The sequence below is a fragment of the Zosterops lateralis genome (genome assembly GCF_965231275.1).
Source record: "Zosterops lateralis genome assembly, chromosome: 12".
Classification (NCBI taxonomy): domain Eukaryota; kingdom Metazoa; phylum Chordata; class Aves; order Passeriformes; family Zosteropidae; genus Zosterops; species Zosterops lateralis.
The window spans coordinates 12,930,650-12,955,741 of NC_139772.1; the positions used below are offsets into that span (position 1 = coordinate 12,930,650).

The 25,092-nt window shown below is 41.4% G+C and overlaps 1 protein-coding gene across 1 annotated transcript in view; it reads left to right on the forward strand.

Moving 5' to 3' along the window:
* Positions 1–25,092, forward strand: part of GLG1 (golgi glycoprotein 1) — a gene marked incomplete at its 5' end in the record, with an annotated part of 77,678 nt that overhangs the window by 42,357 nt on the left and 10,229 nt on the right. Inside the window, 10 exons of the mRNA XM_083870109.1 lie at positions 1,918–2,133; positions 8,776–8,979; positions 9,620–9,691; positions 11,873–12,056; positions 13,784–13,998; positions 19,401–19,522; positions 20,163–20,264; positions 22,143–22,296; positions 23,971–24,108; positions 24,886–24,972. Coding sequence (XP_083726235.1) covers positions 1,918–2,133; positions 8,776–8,979; positions 9,620–9,691; positions 11,873–12,056; positions 13,784–13,998; positions 19,401–19,522; positions 20,163–20,264; positions 22,143–22,296; positions 23,971–24,108; positions 24,886–24,972 — 1,494 coding nt within the window. The remainder of the gene's footprint in view (positions 1–1,917; positions 2,134–8,775; positions 8,980–9,619; positions 9,692–11,872; positions 12,057–13,783; positions 13,999–19,400; positions 19,523–20,162; positions 20,265–22,142; positions 22,297–23,970; positions 24,109–24,885; positions 24,973–25,092) is intronic.

Sequence of the window (25,092 nt, forward strand, 5' to 3'; positions counted from 1 at the left end):
GGTATGTTCTGAAAAGTGCACCTTTAATTTTATCAGCTAAATACAGTTCTAAATTCCAATTTATTTTCTTCTCAGCTGTTGTGGCTTTTATAAGTTCTGGCAAGGGCTTTAACCTAGAATTATAGTTGGCTACCAGATAACAGTGGTTGCTTCAGAAGTGGCCTGGCAATAACATATTTGCTTGGTCTTTTCTGCAGTTCAGTGGCTCAGGCCATGGAGCTCTGAAGCTGTTTCCAAAGCCAGGCTCTTCCCAAAGCAGCATGTTGCTGTTGTGTGCTGGTTTGGCTCACAGTACTTGAGCTGAAGTAGAGCCAAACCAAAGATGCAGCTTTCACAGAGAGCACTTGCTCTACTCTGTCATGTTCATGCTGCAACGATCCTATGTGTTTTCACTTTAAAATGTATTTTACACCTTATCTGTAACAATTACATTGACCTTAGTAACTGTTTTTCTAGTAGCTATTTGGATTAAATATAAAATGTTTCACTAGCCCACATCTGCCTTCAGATAATGATGTTTAAAATATTGAATGTTTTGTCACACAGAAAGTGATGGCCTCATAAACTGAGGCAGAGATCTGTTTTATTCATCTGGTCTGACCTGTGTGAGTCTGTCACAGGGTGCCCCGAGTTATTCTTGTTTGAATTAGAATATATCTTCCTAGAGACAGCTCTCCATTTTTTAAAATTTCCAATATAAATATTCCAACTTGGTATTTGAGAACCGATAAAATGGTTTCCTGCCTGTTCCCTTAGCGCTGCCCTTGCTTGTTATCTGAAACTGTCAGAATTATTGATTGCCATAGATCTTCCTTGAGATTGATGAGCCCTTCAGTATTTTTACAGGGACAAATCTTTGATGCAATCAAGTCAGCCCATGTATCTATTCCTTGCAAACCTGTCAGCACTAAACTTTAGTGTCTGCCTGCCAGGGGTTCTTTCTGCAGCATTATGACTGCAGTTTTCAGCACACTCCTGAGCAGGGGCCACCAGAACTGGGCAAGTGTTTCAGCAAGGCTTTGCCAGGGTTAAAGAGTTGTGTAGCCTTGGTGCTCCTTGGAGCGAGGCATTGCACTGCTCCTGTCGAAAGATTCCTCCAGGGACCATCCTTAACTGATAAGTAACCATGTTTTCCCCTTCCTTTGGAAAGGCACTGTCAAAACTGCCTGCATCTTTTACTTCCAGAGGTGGCGGGTTTGGCCTGTCTGCTTCCCTGAGCAGCGCGGGCTGTGATTTATATTGGGGACCTGTCTGTTCTTGTACGCTGCTTTTCCAATCTCCGCACAGCTTTCAGCTTTGGTTAGCTGTGATTTTTACTTTTTTTAGACCACTGAGTAAAATGGTTTTAGTACCAACAATCAGTTCATGCAAGAGCCTCATAGAAAAGAATTTGATGAGGATTTTCCTTTATAGTATTTTTCATCTCCTAGCAAGTTATAAACGGTTCCATAAATAGTGTTGACTTTTGAATCAGTCTCACTTCTGGCCAAAATCTTATATTGTGCAAGGTCAGGTGGCTAATGGGGGTCTAAGTATGATTTAGAGATGTTGTAATATGCTCAGTTTTCTAAATAAAGGTTTGTCAAACTAGCATTTTTCCTACAAGTCTACTTGATTGCAGGGGTTCAGTGTAATTATAAAAGACGATTATTGAGCAATAGAGTTTATAATTCTCAAGGTCGCTGTGTTTGCTTTTTTTGGATGCTGGCACACAGGAGATTTCTCATTTCTGAAATATTTTCAATTATTCTGACTTACTGAAAATCAAACTAAAGCCTAGAGGGTTTCTTTGCTAGCAGATTTTGAAGCTACAGATGTAAGTTTCTTTGAGGATTTTCTTATAAGGTTAAATTCATAAGCTGCAGCCACTGTAATTATTTTTTTTTTCTTTTTTTTTTTTCTTTTTTTTTTTAACAGATAAAGGAGTGTGCAGATGAACCAGTTGGTAAAGGGTTCTTGGTGTCATGTTTGGTGGATCACAGAGGCAACATCACTGAGTACCAGTGCCATCAGTACATCACAAAAATGACAGCCATTATCTTCAGCGATTATCGGTTGATCTGTGGCTTCATGGATGACTGCAAAGCTGACATCAATCTCCTGAAATGTGGCAGCATTCGACCTGGAGAAAAGGTATCTAGAGAGAACATGCAGATTGACTTGTAAAAGTCATTCACTTCAGGAAACTGATGTGGATGCTCTGCAATGATATTACTGTCTTACTTGCAATGAAGAAAATACACGGTGTATCTCATCTGTCTGGAAAGGGTGATGTCCCGATTGTTTGCAGTTCCTTTTTAAGAAATAGGCATTTGTTCCTCTGTAAGGAACTGCTATGGAAAGACTTTAATTTGTCTTTCCACACCCTACTACAGGTGATCTGGCAGGTAGTTGTCTCGTTGATGAGGCTCTCTGTAGCTTGACTTAGTACACTGAATCCAAACAATAGATTAAAGCAGGCTTATTACTTGGCTTATTTCACAGTCTGGTTGGGTCTGTCAGGAAGGTTATCATGGTGATGATGCCTGTGCTATAACCCGTTCTGCTTTTTCAGGCTGTAGTTGATGGACTGGATCACCAGACTTTATCTGTTTGCTTCTCCTTTCCTCTGCCCCTACAAAATCATTTGAAGGGCACAGGGTATCTGATGTCACATTTTAGTAGTACACGCTTACCAGTACAGTCCTGGTTTTACTAAACCAGTGTTCTTTGGCCTGTGAAACTTACGCAGAGGTTGAGTTTATAGTGACTAGATGTGGGATTATTTTCAAGAGACTGTCCTTCCCTGTCTACTTCAGCATAGCTAATGTAGGTAGCAAATATGTAGTGCTGCAGGAATGAGTGACTTTTTCTCTGATAAGTTTTTATGCTTAGGGTTAAAGTTAAAATTAGCCAATCAACTTTTCACAGTGCTTTTTAAATTATAGCTTTTATGCTTATAACAATTAGTTTCATAAATGAGCTGTTAATGAAAGGGTTTGCAATAAGATACACATTTTTTGGTTAAAAAAAGAAGCTTTCCTAGTTGTTTGCGATATTCACAGCTATTATTAGCTAGTGTGTTAAATTTAAGTTCTAGTGTATTCCAGAAGACTTAGCTGAGCCACAGAAAGCACAAAAATAAGGACTCATTTTTGGGAACAAGAGCAAAAGCAACCACAGAAGCAGGAGGAACTTGGATGCACTATAGGTTCAGACTGATAACAGTGGAGTAACTTGATTTCTCCATAAAGTAAAGACTCTCTTCTAACACTGAGCTGAAAGACCTCATGAAATGAGAATGAGAAATTGCTTTTAGCAATCAGTATAGAATCAGAAGTGTAACATGAATCCTATGTGTCGGGTCTGCATTATTACCTGTGGCTTGACCAAATTTAAATAAATTAAAATACTTGTGGTAGCACTGAAGAAATACAGCAGAGGGGATTTTGTGAGCATAAACCCAATCTCATAGGGTGGGAGTGAAGCCAGTGTGGGCAGGTCTGTGTGGGCACAACCCACCACAGTGGTCGGTTCAGGCGGCTGAAGGGGGAGGGTGGCTGGGGTGGCTGAGGTCACAAGGCACCAGAGAAAGGGAAACTTTGGGTCACCAAGTTTCTGTGGACTAGCAAAGTGGTCACTAACCAGACTTCTCTGGGTTTTACTATGGCTCATGCATATTCCTCACTTTCTTGATACCCAACCCAGAATATTGTGCCTTGGTTTGTAAAAGCGTTGCAGCCTGTCATATATCTTTTGTTATGCTGTCATCCTTGGCACTTGGAGCAATTGAAGTACTCTATACTGCTATGGAAACAGCTATAAATGGCTATGCAAGCATTTCTTTTGTTGGTGTTCTGTTCTATCCCTTTGCTGCTTCAGAGAAATCTAATTTGCTTCCATCAGATGCTGGTTAAGGTTTTATTTCCACGCTGTAGCTTCTGATAGTTACCTGTAGAGGAACAGTCATTACCTTTTTGTATGACTGAAGGTAACTGTGAATTTAATAAATAGGACCTGGACACCTGAGGAGGAAGATGGGGGAAGAGATTCTCTCTCTTTTTTTTATGGAAATGAGCACAGCTAGACCATGAACTCCATCTACATCAGGCAGCTAGGTGATTGCAGTATGATAGCTTCATCATAGTAACTGGGATAAACTGGCATTTTTAACTGTGAAAGGCACTTAAATTGATAATCTGAAATTACATTGCCCCTTGAAGCTTCTCTGCTAGCTAACCATGTCCCTTTTCTATACTCTTTTTTTTTTTGTTTTGTTTCAACCTGCTTGATACTTCCTAATTGAATTCTATTCTTACTGAGTTTGTTGCTTCTGATGTGGTGGTTTCTGCGCTTTCTTTACGCTCATTGGGTTTCTGCTCTGTAAGAGCAGTAAAGTTTAGCTTAGAAGTCTTGATCTGACCTTAGAATTCATTTTGCTGTATGTAGCAGAAAGACTGTAGATGTGTCTTTTGAAAGCCTTAAGTTTTCTAACATGCCTGTGTTGGGGGGTGAGGGGAGAGTTTCTTTATCTCTTTCCAGCTAGTGGAGAAACATTTAATAGTAGTTTCAGTCACCTCTCCAGTTGGCTGTTGTGTTTCATAATGAATTTGCCCTCCTGGTATTTAAAAGTTGTTTTATCTTCATGCCATAGGGATCTAATTTGAAATTGAAATGGATAATTGCAGTGGAGCTTTTCTTCTTCAGCTGCTGATTGAAATGAACTACTTCACCAATCCTGGTCGTGTCCAGGATTGTATCAAACTCTAATGGGTAGTGTGTAGTTGCCAGGGTGCTATTTAGCTGTGATGTCCAAGCTATAGTTGATTATTTGCCATAATGGAGGCTACCTAAGTGTCAATTGCACATCTCTTGTAGTGCTTTACCAGATAACAGTATTTTTCCTAAAGAAAGATACCTTAAGAGACCATTGTTTTCTTGGTTTTGTTTTGTTTTTTGCCTCTTAAGTGCTTTGAGTACAGTTGCTCTCTTTCCTTGGTTTCACAAAAGTGCTGGACACATAAGAAACTGAGTCTAAATGAGAAGAGATAATATTCAGCTCAGTCTTTGTTTACTTAGTGTAGTAGTATAGCAGTGTACTATCATCTGAAGTACTGGGAATTAGCTCATCAGGAGACATCCCAGCATCCCTGGTGTGTGGGTTAGCCAGGTGGAATGCTGAACTGGAGCTCCCAGTAGATCTCTTGGGTGGTTTTCCATACCCTGGCTGCTCTGGCTCCAGTAGGTTGCCACAACTGTCCAGTGTAGGGTGCTGTGCTGATGAGGCAGGTAATATTTTACCCTCCTGCCTGTCTGCTGCTGCTTTTTACTCTTCATTCTCTTTTTGTCGTTTTGTCTCTGCTTTCTAGCTTCTGTCTGCAAGGCTGCAGCTGGAACAGATACAGGTGTGTACTCCAGGCATGTCAGGTTTCAGACAGGATAAAATTCTTTCTGGGAAACTTCTGCAAAGTGACAAAAAATCCCCAACAGTTGCAAAGCCTAAACTGTACTGGAGGGAAAGTGAAATTTCTAATGGAAAATTAATAGTAAACCCAGTGTTTTTAAAATTCTGTTTTGGCCTAAAGCTGCATGCCTGGAGTTTGAATTTTAGTCATAGGAATTAACATCTCCCAGTGTTATGCTGAAGGCGATTTGCTTGAGCACATTTAGTTCCATTCCTCTCAAAGTGGCTCAAAGTACTGTGGGACCGTACTGGAAAGCTGCTTGTATCTTTTCTGGATCTAGATATATCCTTTCATAAAACTATGAAGAGTTTCAAGGCTCTCCAGACTAGATAATTATCTAGTATGTTTTACAGATATTTACAACTTTCAGTTAAAATCCTCCATTTAAAACTTGATAGCGATGGTGAAGCTGTGTTCCAAGAACCACATGTGGTTTTTAGACTTAATCTCTTGTATTTCAGTGTATTGCTCCAGAAAAATGAGGCCTAGACTTTGTCAACAGTTTTGCAGGAGTCCTGACTTCTGGAGTGAGCTTAGAGGTTTTCTGAGAATGGGTGCTGCATAGAGGAAAATCATTTTTAGGATTCATTCCACAGCAGAGCTGCAGCAGGTGTTTCACCCTTGTACACACCAGGCAGCTGGTGCTGGAGTAGGGCTGGGTGAACTCATGCTGTGGGATGATGACCCATGACTTTTGGTACCTCTGAAGCTGAGCTGACCGCCCAGAACTGTTGGCACATGGAATGCAGGTGGGAACAGGCATCTCTTGTGGTGGAGAGCTGGGTAGTGGTGCAGGTACCACCAATGTGTGTCAAAGTTGTCCTGCCATTCTTGGCATGAGCCTTGATTGCCAGCTGCTTTAGGGTGGTTGAGTGCAGCTGTACACATATTTGTTTTCCTTTCCAGTCTGCAATATGGGGTTGTACAATATTAAATACAGTAGGTGTTACCCTATAATTAAAGCTTGAAGTGATATTTCTCTAAACCATGTTTGTAGAGTCCCATGCTCTGTTTGGCAAGTAGTGTGGGTGTCTTCGTGCACTTTGGAGGAAATGAAGAGTCAGGCTCTCCTTAAAGTTGCTTAACTATTCAGCAACAGCACTCCAGGGACCTGATCTGCCTGAAAATGAACCCCAGATTAGGCCAGTAAATCTTCCAAACAGTGTCACGAGAGCACAGGAACCTTAAGGGCACCACAAGGAGGTGTGTAAATGTTTCATGGTTCAAGGAAAGGGCATGTTTCAGGAGCCAGATGGGTTCATTTGTGAGTGTTTCTGTTGACTCTGGCATGTTATAAAATTGCTCTAACGCAGGGCAGCAGAGTAGCCAGCACTTCAGGATGGTCTGCTCAAATGTGAAAACTCTATTAGCAAAGTAATGCAATAAATGAGCCGTTTCATGTTGTGTTCCTGAAGTGTAACAGCAAACATTCAGCATCCAGCATATGGAAAACTGCTTTCCAGATTTCCTATTAAAATAGGTTTACTTACATATATAATATGACTCTGACCAGGAATCTAAACTCACACTGCAATAAAGCAGGAAACTTCTGATTTTCCTAGCAGGAAAACCTTGCCTTCTGCCCTTCTTGCTAGCTTGCAAGGGAAAACTGCAGATGAGTGAAAGTAACCTTTGTCTGCCTTGTCTCCCAGCTGCAACTTGACTTAGGCAGGAGCAAAAAATGTGCCACAGGAGCTTAAAATGGTTATTTTCAATTATTCACACTTGACATCTTCTCATCTGTAGTTATTACCTGTCACTGACCATGAGAGTTTGCAGAACAGTGTTTGTGTTTGATGTGGTTATGGATAAATGGCAATTTTAAGTGATGTGGCAAACATACTTCTCAGTACTATTCCTCAGAATCTAGATTTGAGGTTCAGTCCTAAAGGGCCTATTGATATATAATTGTATTTCTTCAAAGATACAAACTCAGTGTATGGAATTGGCCAGTTCTCAGTCAAAGAAAGGAACAAAACAAAATAAAGAATTTGGGGGGTGGGAGGGTGGGTTTTAGGTTTTCTGCACCTTTTTTTTTTTTTTTTTAGGGGAAAACTGCTTTTAGCCTGTGTAAACTGATGATATTTCTGGGTTGTGTTTACAAGTTAGCAAGTAATAAACCAATTCTGCTTGTCCTCCAAGTGTAGCAAAACTAACTTAAGTTAGTTCTCAAAGACTAGTCAGGACTCAAAGGCTGCCTGTGTAAGGAGTCACGTCAGAACAAAAAGATTGGGGAGAATTGCGTGGCTTTGAGTAGTCATGGACATGTTTTATGGAGACTGCTCTCTTAGTCATGCTCCTGTAACAGCAGTGGATGATCTGCTTGACAGAGTGAGCTGAAGGGATGGCTCCTAAATGGTGGCTGCAAATGCCAGGCTGTGTGATTCAGCTGAATGTGAACATGAATGCCTTGCTGCATACTCAGACAGTTTAGTGGCAATATCCTCTCCAAGCAGAGCAGCAGAAATTAAGGTGGCCTTCACATGAAAAACTTGCAGAAGCCTTGAGAAACCTGTACCAGTAGAGTCCTTTAGAGGAACCAGACCTTCTACAGAGGTGTGGAGGGGGAACGGTTCTCTTTCTCAACACATAATGAGGCTATAGGAAGCTAAATGGAACTTTGCTGAGCTTTGTTCTGCCTTTTCCAGGCTTTTGAACAAAGCACAGGCTCTCTATGTTTATTGGCAGTTGCTGCTCACAGTCCAAGATTGTCTCCAGGCCTGCAGGACAGTGGATGTGATGCACAGCATTAGGCCAGAACTGCTTTGTCAGAAACCTCTGTCTACTCTTGAATGCTTTGCATTTTTTTACTCTCTCAGTGGAGGAATTAGCATTGAGAAGCCTAGTTTGGTCAAAGCTCCTTTGTGGCCTTTTTAACATCATGAATTTTCGCCACCCAAACTGAAGGCTTGTCTCGGCATGGCAAAACTATGATTTTCCTCTCCCCAAGCATTTTCTTAATGTGATGCTGTTCCTTGCTGTTGCCATGGTGCCAAGAAAGCTGTGTCAGATTAAAGATAATTTGGCTGTTTTGGTAAACTGCTCTGAGCAGTGTGACTAAGTAGTGATAATCTTATTTAGTCACATTAAAACAAGCCCAGAGCATTGGAGAGGGGGATTTCATGGTGGCCATCAGTGGGATGGTGATGTATGAAGTGTGGTTAGTGCAGGTCTTAATTGTTGCCTCCTCTGAATTTGAATGCGGTTTAGGCTGAATGTTGGGAAGTCTGTATGTTGGCAGTTTGTTGCTTAATTAATATGATCCTTAGACAGAATCACTGCTCACTTGATTATGTAAAAGCTTGGTTACAGGTGTCTTGTTTTCCCATAGGATGCTCACTCACAAGGCGAGGTGGTGGCATGCTTGGAAAAAGGCCTGGTAAAAGAGGCAGAGGAGACTGATCCTCGAATCCAGGTTTCTGATCAGTGTAAGAAAGCAATTCTTCGTGTAGCTGAGCTCTCCTCCGATGACTTCCACCTGGACCGGCATCTCTACTTTGCATGCCGAGATGACAGAGAGCGATTCTGTGAAAACGTGAGTGCTTTCCTCTTCCTTTCTCTCTACAGTAATCCATTTAAAAAAACCAAAACTTCTCTGGAAAAAGCAATGGAAGGGTACTGTAGACTGGAGCCTGAGTAATATTGTGTAATACTGAAAACAGACACTCTGTAACTGTCATTTTGCAATAATTCCAGTATTAAGTTCATTCACCCAACAAACACGCATTATTTCCAGTGGGTTAATGAACTGAATTGGCATAAATGGTTTAAGGGGTATCAGAGCTGGTGTGACAGGGAGTGGAGGAGGAAAGGCAGAGGTGAGTGACCACTCCCTTCTCTGCAAAAGCTGTGAGCTTTTGCACAAAGTAAGCCTGGTCTGACTCCACTTGGCAGCACTTTTTATGCCTAGAGCATGAGCTGAAGAACTGCATTTTTCAGTCTCAGCTTGTATTAACTGAGAATTGTTACTCTAAAAGGGTGATGGACATAACCAGATTTTTTAATGCAATAACATTTAAAGGATTTTTATTGCTTAGAAGCTATTGCTGTAATTTGAAATATTAACTCACATATATTATTGGTTTAAAAAAATTCTCCTCAGGTGTAGTTTAGCCTGCTCATCAAGTGTTACAAGTATTATCTTTAAGTGCAAATGTTACTGTTCTGTTTCACAGACTCAGGCTGGGGAAGGCCGAGTGTACAAGTGCCTCTTTAATCACAAGTTTGAAGAATCAATGAGTGAAAAGGTACGTATCCTGGTGAGACAAATCCTTACTGCAGAAATCATCAGATCATTCCTTCATCCAGGCTGCATTATCCTTTTCCAGTGTTAAAGAAAATATCATCTTTGGAGCCAGATAATCGGCTGCTTTAACAAATGCTTTCACTTTGATATTTTTGTGTTTCAAGTTTCAGTCTTTAAAGTAAAGGATTTAAATAAATCAAAGCTTTTGGGTGGGTAATTTGGGGAGGCAGACATGGAGCTCAAGTGGTAGCGTTGTGATTGACTGTTTAAAGTAGCAGTCACAGCATGCTGGGGTAAGCCTTGGATAAATGGTGTTCTAATTTGTACAGATTAGAAACAAAAAGGAAGCTGTGTTTCCTTCACTTGTGTTTTTAAGGCTGTTTTCAAGCTTTAAAAACACCAGTGAAAGAAACACACCACACTCTGTGTGGTGCACAGTTCAGTGACTGAGGTTTTCCTTCTAGTTTTCTTGAAGATGTGGTTTTCAACAGCAGCAAAAAAAGTTGTTCTAGAAAGCTAGTCCTGAAAAGTTTGTATGGTATAGGTGCTTCGTTAAGGGAGCAATGCCTTCAGTGATTTTGGAAGCAGCGACATAGTGTTTGGGATTATATGGAATTATAATCTGTTGGAAAGGATATCAAGATGAGTATCTGTAAAGATCTCCTCAAAGAAGATCTGCTGAAGGAGCCTGACTCAAGAGTGCTGGAGGGATCAGACTAATTTCTTTTTTGTTAAATGCATTAGCTGTCTGACAGCTTGGTTCCAATTAACAAATTCAAATCTGAGCAAGCGATTGCTGAGGGCTTGAAACAAAGCTCCATTTTGTAGAAGTGTGTTACTGAAATGAGCTGCTGCTGTTGTTTAAACTCTGTTTAGTTATACAGGGACACTGGTAGTTTTGAAGGGTGTTTTCCATGATCAGCTGACTGAGGTATGAATGTAAGATGTAGAGAGGTTACACCAAACTGCAGCAGATGACTTTGTAGAGAGAGTAGGGTGGATGCTCTGAGGATGCAGTTTGCAGAGCAGAAGGAACACTAAATGTAGTTCTCACTCTTGTAGCTGCCAAGGTTGGACCATCTGCAAAGTCACTGGTTTTGTAGAAGCTGTTACCCAGCAAAGAGTCCCTTCTTGCTGATGGCGTCCACTACTGCATACACATGTAGCCAGCAATAGCTGCTGGTGGGAGGCTTGCTTTGTGTCATCCAAAACTGGCTCCCAGGCTGTATCCAGCCTTTCCCTGCTTCAGGCAATGAGGTATCTGCAAGCCTGTATGTCCCTGTGTCCAGAACTGAAAATTTGTCCAGTCCCAGGGTCTGGGACTGCAGAGGACCATGAAAGATGGAGTGAGAGTATAGTTCCAGGTCCTCAAGTAGGTGTGGGAAAGTGGGGACAAAGTCAAAAACCTGATGTAAGAAGGTGGGGAGCGGATTCTGGGACTTGCCAAGATTGCTCCCCCTTCTCCCTACTCTTCATATTCACTACTTTCCTTCCTTTTGAGTGGGCTGAGAATGGACGAATTTGCTTGAGCTATTCTGAGTTATCTGCTGCCCTCAGATTTAATTTTCACATAATTTAAACCAAAAGTTATGAAGTGTGGCAGTGTTTTTACAGGTCCTTTTTTGGATGAAATTTAGAGGGTTATTCTTGCAGCTGCTGGGTTCAGGTTCGGCCACAGTGCATCCTCATGAACCTCACCAGTTGTGAAAAATGGCTGGAAATTCCCACGGTTAGGCTGTTTTATCTGCTATCATCTGCTCAGTGCGTTGCGGATCAAATCCCAGAAATGCATTATTTTGTAAATGCAACTGGAAAAAGTTATTTCTTGAGGGCATGGGGTGAGCATGTACCACAGCTGGGATAAATGTCAGCAACTTCTCCTAGTTACCACGAATGAGTCACACTCTTCACAAAAAGCTGGATGAATGTGCAGTTTTGAGAACTACTCTGCAGAGAGCTGCTCCCTTTGAAACCCCTGATCTGCTGACCTTGGTGTGCTTTGTTAACTGTGTGTTTTCAATGAGACAAATGAAATGTAGCTGCGGTCCAGCTTAAGCGCATGAATTTAATAGCATCAGTTGTTTTCTGAGATGCAACTTGAAAACTTGACAGCAGCAGGTCCAGCTCTCTCTCAGCAGCTCACACAGAAGCTCATTCCACCATCCCAATGTGTCTCCTGCAGTGTCGTGATGCGCTGACGACCCGCCAGAAGCTGATTGCCCAAGACTACAAAGTCAGTTACTCGCTGGCCAAGTCCTGTAAGAGTGACCTGAAGAAATATCGCTGCAACGTGGAGAACCTGCCCCGCTCTCGGGAAGCCCGGCTTTCCTATCTGTTGATGTGCTTAGAGTCTGCTGTGCACAGAGGTAAGTGGAATTCAAGACTTGCTGGGACCTTGGTTTTAAAATCGGGGGCCTTCAGCTTCAACATGTATTTATAGTCCCCTTCTCCTTTTTCCAAACTTTGTTTCAAAGGCGAATTTCCTCATCATGGTGCTTTCCTCCTTGTTTTGACGATCAGAATAGCTGAGTAAACCCCTTTGCCACTGACTCCTTTTGTGCAGAGACAAGAAGTTTAAAATGCAAAATAGCAAATCCCACTTGGACTGCCGATGTGTAGTTGCAAATCCTTCTATTCACTGTGAATTCAAGCAGCTCTTTTCTTCCATTGTGTAGTAAGCATTAAATATGCTACAAGGTTAAAACACAGAAAAGAGAACCTGTTTATCCTCACTCAGGGAAAACCAGGGATACTCAGTCTTCTGCCTGCTATAAATAATGTCTTTTCTTGTAGTTCAGTAGCCTGAGTAAATGCCTTAATTTCTCTGACTGGTTTTTCCCTATATAAAAAGAAGGTAAATGTGAGAATATTATTTTTGGTCATTTAAGTTAATGTAAGCTGGAGGTGTCCTAACACCAGCTGCTGTCTCCAAAGGCATTTTAGAAGGCTCAATGCAGCTGGGCCGTGCTAAAGGTTCTCTATGAAATTTCCATAACGTGAAACAGTGTGTTACATCCTCTAGATCTGCACTGGAGAACTGCTTGTTTTTCCTCTTGGCATGCGGCTGGGTGGTTTCAGAGTGAGCAGCAGGGCTGCCTGCTGCAGTGCCTCTGGCATGGGATGGAAAGGCTGCCATAATTCCATAAGCAGTCTGTATTTTTGAGTTTGAATAACTCATTGCTTCCGATTGATGTGGAAATGATGTGCCCTGTTTGTAGAAAAGTTGTGGGTTTGACTTCTCCATGTAGTAGGGCAGGTGGTTTCCCAAATTGCGTGCAGAACACTGCTGTTCAGCTATTTAATTTCATGGTGGAGCAGGTTCTGCAGTGTCTCATGCATGAGCCATAGCCCAGGAGGAACACTAATTATTCCACGCAGCACCACGTGCATGTGTTACAATGCCTGGCAGCCCCTGTTGGGGTATCCTCTGTCCAAGAGATGTTGTGCACATATATAAATAGGCTGTGATGGGGACTGCAGGAAAGCTTATGGCAGATCTAAGCATTTACTACCACAAGATTTCTGTGGAGCTGCAGTGGTTTGTTGGACACTCCATGTACACTCCTGTTTAAGTCTGAGTTTTGACTTCCTGAACATTTATGTGCTATTGCCCTAGAGAACCTTTTCCTTGAAGAAAATGTTTAACCTGCTGTCCAAACAAATTCCTCTCCCAGTTACATACCAAGCTGGCAAACCTACCAAAGGTGACTTCTGCAGTGGAAGAAGGAGCCCTTGAGCTTGTGGGGAAAAGCTGATTTGTGCTACGGAACTGCGGACCCATGAACGCTTTCAGGTGTTCTTCAGAAGCAATTCCTGTAACATGAAATCCAAAATCCTAATCTTTCAGGCACTCTTTTTTTAAAAACCTTTGTTAAATCCTAGACTGTCTATATTTTATAGGGTTGTTTAAATGACAGGAGCTACCACAACCACTGCTTTATTCCCCAGCACGAATGCTCCAGTACATTTGTTTTAGTCTGGTGGTGTTCAGAGTGTGGACGTTGTCCCCGCTCTTCCAACACGCTGGTAGCACAGGTCAAGAAGGGCTCTGCTAAGCACTGAAACTAAATCACATCATCGTCTCTTGGCTCAGGTCGACAAGTGAGCAGCGAGTGCCAGGGCGAAATGCTGGATTACCGGCGCATGCTGATGGAAGACTTCTCTCTGAGCCCAGAAATCATCCTGAGCTGCCGAGGGGAGATCGAGCACCACTGCTCCGGCCTCCATCGCAAGGGCCGCACCCTGCACTGCCTGATGAAAGTCGTCCGGGGCGAGAAGGGAAACGTCGGGCTCAGCTGTCAGCAGGCAGTAAGGAGCTTTTCTATCACTTCACTTACAGTTTCCTCAGTTGGTAGAGGCATTGATTTGTCTGTCAACGTTTTGCCTTGCAATGGAGGTTCTGCTGAAGTCAGCCTGGCTCTGCTGGGTGCCACTGAATGCTGGAAGCAGTTGTGTAATTGCCATGCTGTGAACTTGGTACGTAGTAGTGCATCAGTAAGGGTGGTGTTTTTCCTCTCAAAAAATACATTTTGGATTGGGGTTTTTTTTTGGATCTTCTGTAGTTGTTCTCCACCAGCTTTGAAGTAATGGAATTCTCTCCTGGGTGCAACATGTAGGGAAACTTGCCTTTTATAATTCTAAAACATACCTTGTCCTTCCCTTTTCCCCGTCTCCTTCCATTTTCCCCTTGTGCCCTGTCCTTGAAAATGCACAAAACCTTTCAAAGCACCTTCCCACTCAGTTTTACTTCTGCTATTTCATTCAGCTTTAATGATGGAAATGGAACTTCAGGGACAGGGAGGTACAGCAGACTGCTGTGTGTTGATGTACTTGCAGCCAGTGAAGGAAATGTAATTTTCCTCCAAAATACCTCTGTAAAATGGATTTTTTTTGGCCTTTTTTTAACTCCATTTTGATCCTGCTTATTGTTTCTTTAAATTGAAAACAGTTTAATTTTTGCTCAAACTCATTAGTGCTTTTTAATATGAAATTGCATTTTCATACTTAATACTTGGTTTTAGTGACCCAGGAGCTCAAAAAAGTGACATCAGTGATAAAAATGGCAAGGGAGAGTTAGTGCTGATGCAGGAATTTGGGAAGATGTGTGCTCTTGACTTCTTTTAATAAACAGAACTACCATTCTGTACATTTCTGTTTTAAATGTAGCTTAAAACTTGAGCCTCAAGCAATGCCAGTTTGTGTGTATTATCAAAGATAAAATAATATCTGTTAAATTTTTGTAAGTCATAGGGTGCTTTTGTGATGAAGCTTATTTCTGCATAAATACCAGGTGTACTGGGGCAGCAGCTGTACAGTTTGAGTCATTCCTGCGGAGATCTGTAGTGCATGACTTACGCTTTGCAGCCTTTGTGTGAAAAACTGAATATTTATTTCTGTTTAAATATGATATTGAAACTGCTGCTTCAGAATTTCATTATTTTCAAATATTCATGAGATCAGTTAATCTTGGGAATAACTTTTTGATCATGACATGCATGTTCAGAACAAGTCATAAGTCAAAACAGGAGGCCCCCAAAAGTGATATGGGATTTCAAACTTTCAGAGAAAAATACCTTGAGAAATTCAGGGCAAGTTTGGAGATCTTTTAATTGTCTCATACTTAAGCTACTGCTTTATTTTTGTACAGTAAGTTGATACAATAGTAAATAGGATTGTCCATGAGTCCCCTTCAAGTTAAATGTGTTTTGTTCTCTGGGCAAAGGACAGCAGAAAACAAATTAGGTGTTGATTTTATAACACGTTTAGCTTGTCTGGATTTTTATGGGCAAGAGGAAATAGATGATTGCAAGAACAGGATAAACATTCCAATGTTCTGAGTTTCTGAAGATTGGCACAGTGCTATTTTATAGCTCCCTACAACTTTTGAAGTACTAAATAATTTACTGTTCTTATTTTTTGTATTTCAATGGTAAGCATTGTCTCATCCGTCAGTGGCTTTGTTGTGTTTTGACTTATTGTGTTAGAGTGAACTTTCTGCTTTTACCTTTAAAGGTAGATAAATTATCTTTGCAAGGAAGAGAATATTGCATGAAACTCTTCCAGGTACTGTGCAGCTTGGGCTAGAGGCTTCAACTGCTTGTCACATGAGGTTGGCCCATATGGCAAGCCCTGAAGAAGGGAAGTTAGAGATCCATCCTTCAGAGTAATCTGTAGCCATTTCAGTTCTTTTTGGGTACCTAAACAGCACCTTTGATGTGTGGTTCTGGTGTGGCTCTTGATGGTGGAGCAGTTGTCTGTGGCACCCCTACATTTTCACCTGCAGGAGGAGAGGAGAACAGCACAGGTGCTCTGGGATGGTCTCAGCAGAGCTTGCTGCAGTGCTTTGGGTCCATCTCCAGATGTTGTCTTTTCTGTAGAGTCAAAAACTCACATACTTGTGCTTTTAGCAGTATCATTAGCTAATGCTGATACAGCACCTTGATTTCTTGGCTTACTCAAAGCAAGAGGTGTTCTCCTGAAATTCTTCTTTATAGAAGCTCTATGACCAGACACACCTGCCTAGAAAGTTTGCCAGAGGCAATTGGAAGGGAAAATACATAATTTTAATCTGGTTTTACCTACTATCCCATCTGTGAAGGTTTTACTCTGATTCTTCTTGTCTTATGAAGGGAAGATGTTTGCCCATCTGCCAGAAACAATGTAAAGAATCCTAAAACAACAAAACACAACCAAAGAACCTCCATTTTATTTTCCTGCAAGAGCATTGACTCGTACCCTTTCCTGCAGGTGGATTATTAGTGATTATTTGTATTTAAAATTTTGAACAAAATGCATTCTTAGACTTTTTCAAACCCTGATATTTTAATCTAAGAAGTTCCATTTCTTGTGAGACACCTCAGCCAGAGTGATCCTGCATGTGAGAGTCTGTGCTCCCAGCTAGCTGCTGTTGTGCAGGAAGTACATCTTGACCCAAGTGTCAGAGCTGTGTGAGGGTTTAATCTGAGTTTGAGCAGTGAACTTGCCAAAATGCTAAAGCTCTGAGAATGCTAGAGGAGCAGTGGCTTTTTGTAAGTGTTTTGGCCTAAGTTAGAAAGAAAACCCCTGGATGTGTGCTGAGCCTCATCGTGCCAAGCCATGCACCTAAGGGATCCTGCCCACAGGAGGGGTGGATGTGCACTGTGGTAAGTCATCAGATAGGAGATACAGTGTCACTTAATTTTGAGCATCAGCCCTTCAAGGGTCTGCAGCTGTACTGGCAGGGTCTAGCACCTCTGATGTTGTTTGGTGGAAGCAATATTTTATATTAGAGCTGTTGACAAATTGTTTTTCAGATATGTGGCTTCTGTGTGTCTCTGGTCTTACCTCTGGGGTTTTTTCTGTTCAGACCTTTGAGTGTATAAAACTCCAATTCCTGCTTAAAGGGTGTATATTTCTTGCCTTCAACTTCTAATACAGCTGGTAAATTGGTAGTTCATTGTTAATTTACTTCCATGTCCAGGATAAAAGTTCAGAGCATTGTAAAGTTCATCCAGCTGCTTTTCAGCTGCAAGAGTTTGTTGTGTGAAGGATGAAAATCCTATACAACCTTCACTTTTATCACTGGTGCCAAATTATTCCTTCTTCCCTGCAGTCAGGGCAGCTGGCTTGGTGCTGCACATTGTGCATGTGATTGAGAGTTAAGATTGGGAATTCTGCAGCAGTGCCCATAACAGGGTGGAGGGATAAGGAGGTGCATCAGTGCTTGAGAGTTGTTGTACCTGGTGTGCTTTGGCCTCTTCCACTTGACAGCAACAAAAATACCAATTAACTGAGATCTGAGAAAAAATCCTGCCTACATAATGCTCTGGCCAGTTTAATTAATCTGTGAGTGTAAGAAAGTGTTGGGTTTGAGGTTCTATTACCCATCTTTTTGATATGCACATTATCTGACTTGAAGTAATCCCAGCATTTTACACACAAAGTATTCCCTATCCATGCAGTCCATGTGAGTCTCTGCACCAGCAAAACCACAATATTATTCTTTTTCTTGCAGTGGCTCTTACAAAGTTTGTAAAGAACACATCCAGTTAAGATTTGACCTTAAAGTTCTGTTTGACCACTGTCAGAGATGTGTAAAATTCTTCTTTAATTTTTTTAAAATGAAAATATCCCAAGTTTTGATAGACAATGCTCTTCTCAGCTGCCTGCATCCCTTAGAAGCTGAGGCTGGGCATAATTAAGAGTGAGTTGCAGGAAATCGTATGTTCCTCTTAGGCAATCTGTGGTCTCTCCTCATGAGTGCAAGTTTCCTATTGGATAAGTAGTGCTAGCTTGTATTTTCTCCAGTTCTCTGATGCTTTTTTCTTGCCTGTGTTTTGTGATGTTAAGGCTTTGCCCCTGAGAGTTTCCTGGATGGTGTTTAGGTGCAGACTTTGAAAGGTGGAGAATAAAATTGTAACTGTGCTTTTGATTTACTTGGGCTGAGGGCCAGTGACAAAAATCATTAACGAAGTGTCAAGATATTAAGAGCATATAGACCATTTGATGTTGGTGTGCAGTTGCCTTCTCAGCAGCCTCTCTGGGTTTTTTTCCCCTTCATATTTGTCAGCTGAAAATGTTTGCCTGCCCAGTGGTGATACCAGTCTGCCTTCCATCATTCTTTGGAAATCCACAGCTTGATTGAAAATGATGTGGGGCATGAGGATCCTTGGCTGAGTTATGGTCCAGAAGCTACCCTTGTCCTAAAACTGAGATTTACCAAAATTCTATTCCCCTGGCCCAGCAGGCACCTCCCAAGTTAATGTTCAGATGATATGGACTGTGTCCACATTTGATTCTGTAACATCGCGCTAAATATGCTAAATGATATTTCCTTGTTAATAAGAGAGAATTGTTTTTCTGCAGCTTTTGTCAGAATAGTTGTTCACGGGAAGAAAAGACTTGATGGAACTGTTCATACTGTATTTCCCTATGAGAACTGAAAGTATTTAGAAGGCATAAAGGGAGTGCTGGGGTACCAGCTTTGGGTTGGCACACCTGGTCTCTAAATCTTTGGAATATTTTTGTTTTCATCTTTCACTTACACTGTGACTTCTCTTAAGTACTTAAAATATGATGTCCTGGATTTATGTAATATCTTAGACACACAAACACACACACACACACACACACAAACACACACTAAAAAAATATGTATTATAGACCCTTACTTCCAAAAGCTTGAGCAGGCATCCCTGAGGAAATGTTACTTCATGGGACATCAGAACAGGAAACTTCATCCTGTATTTCAGTAAAACTTTTGTGTCCACTCCAAGTAATGAAAAAACTGGTTTATACTTTGTAGATAAGCACACAATCTTTAGACATTGATTCAGGTTTCAGTTGCAAATAGTATTCATGAAAATATAAAAAATTAGTGTGCTTGGTATTGTCAGCCTTATGGAATGAGGCTACCATCAAAGCTTAAGATAGATCAAAAATACAATAGGCAAATCAAAATTTGCCTGTTCTGTGAATAAGTAGTCCAGGTTTACAGCTGACCTTCAGTGTGTAACTGGTCTCATACAATGTTCCTGAGCTACTTCATAATGATAATTAGGGTCCAGCAGTGCTGGAGTTGGCAGCACAAGCTCTTAAAATAAAACACTACAGAGCGGAGTTCATACATCATGGTGTTGTTACTGGCATGGAAATGCCACACTGAGAGGTTGTAAGTGCTCTCATTTATGTCTTTAACAATTGTTTTCCTATCCCCAATTCCTTTCTTCCAGCTTCAAACCCTGATTCAGGAAACAGACCCCGGTGCCGACTATCGCATCGACCGCGCGCTGAACGAGGCCTGTGAGTCAGTGATACAGACAGCCTGCAAGCACATACGCTCTGGAGACCCCATGTAGGTGCCTCTCAGTCACAACTGCTGCTTTTTTCCTGTGGGGCATCCATGAAGGTTGTGTGGCTGACCAGTAGAGACACTAAAACCTGTCCAGGCTAGTGACTCTGGACCAGTCATACAGAGCTACACTAAGCTGTCTCCATTCTTGTTGTACAAGCAGGCAGTGTTTTTATAGGGGGACTGGTTTAGCACTGGTGAAGGATGTAGCTTTCACAGACACTTAGACTTAAGTTTGTAATGTTTGATGTGCTAATTTCTCAAACTATGTAAATGTCAAGCAATATCATGAAGGGACAAACCTGGAAAGGCCAGGTAAGCAAACCCATACTGCGGAGACAGGTGTCTCCTTTGTCTTCAGGTTTGATTATATATTCTCCCCTGGGTCAGATTTTCTATGGAATACTCCTTATGATTTTGTTGTATATCAGACTTACTGAAATAACTAGAACAACGGAAAATAAGAGGGTACAAATTTGATATGCACTGGTTTTATGTGTAATCTTTCTGAAGGAAGAGAAAAATCTTCACTGAGTGTGAACATCTTATCTATGGTTCACTGGAAGACTGATTTGGCAACTGTTATAGGGAAACTCAGCATGATTTTAACGGTCTGTGCCCTGGCTTTTTCTTTTGTTTGCAGGATTCTGTCTTGCCTGATGGAGCACTTGTATACTGAGAAAATGGTAGAAGACTGTGAGCATAGGCTCCTGGAGCTGCAGTATTTTATATCTCGTGACTGGAAGTGAGTACTGTAAAACAAGATTTATCTTCACTTGATGTTTGTATTAAGTGTTTGTATGCTTTAGCAGTTCCTTGTAAAACTGTATAGCTTGTGGTTATTCAGAAGAGGACTTTCAAATATGTCAGGTGAGTAGGATGTTAATGCTTGTGTAGAACACTAAAAGCAAAAGCTGCTTAGAGTATGTGTGATTTCACTTAAATCTGGTACTCTTTTAAGAAGTGCTGCAGCCTTAAAAAGTGCTGACGTTCGAGCTCTAAAATTTGTTGCATCTTGTAATTAAAGAATTCTGTCAGACCATATTGAAGTCAAAGGTCACTTTCTCTGCAGGTGGCACAGTTGTATCTTCTCCAAGTGCTACAGTATGGACCTTAAGGAAACCAAGTTTTTAAGTAAAACAAAGACTCGCTGTGTGAGAAGCTTCCTGCCTCCATTTCTGCCTTTTTTCAAATTCTCTAAGTGTGGTTACAGCCTGTAGAACAGATGTAATACCCTTCAGAGCACTACTTTTCCATCTTTCTCATCCAGAGATGGCAGTGCTTTGTTTTAAATACATACAAAGCCCCTTGTGTCAGTGTTGGTTAGGATGAGGAACAAATAAATTTGATAAACGTGACCAGTGAGGAAAGAATAAGTGTTTGGCTTGTCTTCTAAAGAAGATTGAGAGGTGAGGAAATAGAGTACATTAAATGGGGTTACTGCAAGAAGTTGAATAATTGTTCTCAGTGGCCACAAAGAGTATAAGGCAAGAAGTCCTGGGCTTTGATTACTGCAAGGAGTGTTCAAATCAAACATTAAGAAAATCTTGACTCACAGCAAGACATGTATTTATGGACAGCATTGCCAGTAGCTGAGAGCTGATGTGCTCTGTGAACCTTCTGCTTTCAAAACTAGGGCTTCAAGGAGCAGGGAGTTTAAGGCTTTTTGGCTGTTTGTTTAGTAATCTCAATAATTATCTCCATAGATAGACAAGTATACTTAATTCCCCCCCCTCCTTCCTGTCTGTATTCATTGCTGGGCCTCCTGCCTGTGCTGTTTCCAGCAGATAATTCATTGTTTGAGTCAAACTTAAGTTATTAGAAGAAGGAAGACTGATTATTTGCATTTTCCTGGGAGTAAGAATAATTCTAATTCATAATGCAGGCTGGGTAGCATTAGCTTATCTTTGTTTAACCACTGTTCCCCAGAAGTGGCTTATAAATCTGTGCGCTGACTCTGTGCCTCAGACAGATGCACAGAGTAGAAGGGGTTTTGTTGATACCTTTATCATTATCTATATAATTGTGTCCACTGAAATCACTTGGTGTTTTTTTCCTAGAGTGTTTTATAAATATGAAGTTTCAATTTTGGAATGTTAGCAATATTATCTGTAATTAGACATCATCTTAAGAGTTCTGCGCTTACATGCAAAGCAGGGGGCACTGAGTTTGCAGTTAGCTCAAATCCAGGGCAGACAGAATCAATCCAACTCAGATTTTTATGGAACTGATGTTTCAGAATGGCAGCAGTACAAAGTACATGTAAGATACTGCACAAGCAAAATGTGGTATGTGTCTTCCTTTCTGCCCCTTCAGGACATCAAGGAGATGATTTCTTTTCTCATGTGTCAGCAGTTGGCTGGGATGCTGCAGAAGAAAATGGGAGGTGCTTCAAGAAGTGTTGAAAATTTGATCTGTAATCAAAGATTTTGGTGTTATTTAGGGATTTTATTCCAAATTGAATTAAGGCCACCTGTTGGTTCAATTGGTCAGATGCTACAGCTGAGTGTTGTCCTGGTGGTGCCTGAAACTCAAAGTGGATTTTCTGCCTCCAAAGCATTTTGGGATATGAAAAACATTCCATGTTTGGATGAAATGCCAGTGATAACTGTTCTGTTTGCAGATTGGACACAGTCCTTTACCGCAAGTGTCAGGGAGATGCCTCCCGCCTCTGCCATACCCATGGCTGGAATGAGACCAGTGAGCTGATGCCTGCAGGGGCTGTTTTCTCCTGCTTGTACAGGCATGCCTATCGCACAGAGGAGCAAGGCAGGAGGGTAAGTGCTAGTGGGCAACTTGCTGCTTGTTGAGTTGTGGTAGAAGGGTTGCACGCATGTTTGGAAGTTCAACACACAGTGCTAAGACTGCCAGAACTCAGAAAAGCCTACTTTAAATTATTTACTGTAGTTAAACTGCTTTGGATGCCCAGCTCATCCTCAAGGGTGCCCTGAAGTTCTAGGTGGTTGTTTTGGTAAGGCAAAGAAGGCCCAGCAGGATGATCAACTCATGTCACAGGCCTGTGGAGAGAACTATGTGCTGACACCAACTTACATTTCAGTTCAAACCCAGTACAAGTCCTCCCTCATGTCTTTCCAAAGAGGAATGTGATTCCTTGCAAATAGCCACCATAGATGCAAAATTGGTTTTATGCAAAAAGGAGTTTCAAGATCAGCTTTCTGAGGCTGTTTCTAATGAAGTTTTGATTTGTGCCTAGCTTCAAATTATATTCCATTTAATTCTTCCTATTGATATAATGCATTCTTCCAGTTCTTTGGAGCATGCTGTACTGATAAATGTGCTTATGCTGTCTTTAAAGAAGACAGTGGGGATCTGACTTGCTGCCCTGCAGTCTGGAGATCCACCATAACCACATTTGTGGTTGAGAGCTGCTCTTTTCAAGTTTGCTGCCCTCTCATGCCTTTAGCAGGGCACTCAGATGAAAGCACCTGGGTACTCAGTTCCTTTTCTTTTGGCACTGTAGTGTACACAGTCCCTAGGAGTTGATGGTTTTACACAATGGCCCAGTTTAAAAATTAATTTCCACAGCTTGATTTAAAAGGTCTTTTGTAGCAGAGGTCAAGTATTGATTGAAAGCATCTCTTTTAGGAATAATTTTTTTTAATGCAGTTTTTTAGTCTGCTGAGTTGAGACTTTTTCGTTCCATTTTATATTAGTGCTGACCAAAGAAATCAATAGCCACCCTGCAAATAATCTATCAGAGAGAGAAAAGGTTTTTAAATGTGTTTTTCTTTGGAAATTAGGCTAAGGGAGCAGCTGTCATTTTGAAATTCAGTCTTGGAAGCAAACTCATGGGAGGTTAGACCTGTATTTGTTTCCAGTGCTGTTGACAGAATGCTAGGTAACTTCCAGTGGCTTGGATTTTTGAATGTATGAAGCTTTAAGCTTCGACTGGTGCAGTTTAGGTCAGTTAAGCACCACACCAGTATCCCTTAGTTTCCTACAGTTTGTTTCTTCCTGTCTTGCAAGTGCTGACTCTGATGTCCTGCAGTGAGGATTGCTGAGAAGAAATTACAGCTGGACTATGTTGCCTCATTCTGGGCTTCCCATTTTGTATTAGGGGCATGAGTTGCTTTGATTTTCTTCTCCAGAATCGGTCTGTAGCCATGAGTGAAGGTGTAGCAGATAACCTGGGGACCTGGTCTGACATCTCTTTCATAAAGCAAAGTAGAGATTTAAGAATATAAAATTAAGCTTAATGGAATGAGAGGAGCCTCTATCTAAACTAAATGACAGAGCTCCAAGCTCTTTAGAAACACACATTTCTTGTGGAGGCCCTGGCAGGTCCCTGTTGAGCAGTGCAGGACTTCTGTGCCTTCTGTGGTTGATGGTGGCATTCGTGGTCACTCTCAGAACCTTACATGGCAGCATCCTGTTTGCCCTGTGTGGATTTAAGGACCCCATATGCCAAACAGTCCCTGTTCTCTTTGCAGCTATCACGGGAGTGTAGAGCAGAGGTCCAGAGAATCCTCCATCAGCGAGCCATGGATGTAAAGCTGGACCCAACCCTCCAGGACAAGTGCATGATTGACTTGGGGAAGTGGTGCAGTGAAAAAACAGAGACAGGACAGGTACTGTGCACAATATCACTGCTACTTTGTTTGCAAAGCTGGAGGGGTGGGAAGGACAAAAAAGGGATAAAGGGATGTCTTGCTCTCTCTTAGTTGTGGGGAACATGTTAAAAATGAGTGCAGTTTGAAATACAATCTGCACCAGACTGATACAGGTGGTGAAAAGGAGCTTTGCGTGTTCAAATGTTAGTGGAATGAGAAGGGGATAGTTTGCAAAAAGGGCGTAAAAAAAGCAACCCTCAACCTCCTATTTGTAATATTCTATTACAAGCTTGATATTTCCCACATAAACTTTATCCCATATCCATTTGGCAAATACTGATGTACTTCCTGTGTTTATACAGAATGAACTAACATCTGCAGCTACTTAACAAAGTTTCAACAGATACTTTCATGTTAAATTACTGTGCCTTATGAGGGCTGTAGTGAAGGGACCATTCTGCAGCAGATGCTGTAGACATCACTGTCTTTTTGAAGTGCTCATCGTAGACTGAGTAACTAACCTCTCTTTGAGGTTATGAAAAGGGCAAATTAAATGGGATATTCCAGAAGTGAAAGCACATCATGCAGCTTTTGAAAACAAATGGTAACATCCTAGACCCACATTTTCAATCATTACTATATGTGTATGCTCTGGGAATGCTAATAGAGGACTGGTATTAAATGAAATTCAACACTTTACAAAAAGAAGGGCAGTTTCACATGTGTAACAATGTTTTAAGCCCAAGATTTCATCTTGGGTTCTTGGATTGCACACTAAAATGTCTGTTTCTGTAGGAGCTGGAGTGCCTTCAGGACCATCTTGATGACTTGGTGTCTGATTGCAGAGACGTAGTGGGAAACCTCACTGAGCTGGAGTCTGAGGTGAGTGGTTTTCAGCCTGGGGTAAAGGGAATAGATAAGCATGTCTCATTAAGCATGCCATTTTAATAATGATGAAAAAACCTGAGGTTAGAGGAGCTGTAAAAATGCAGCTAGGATCTG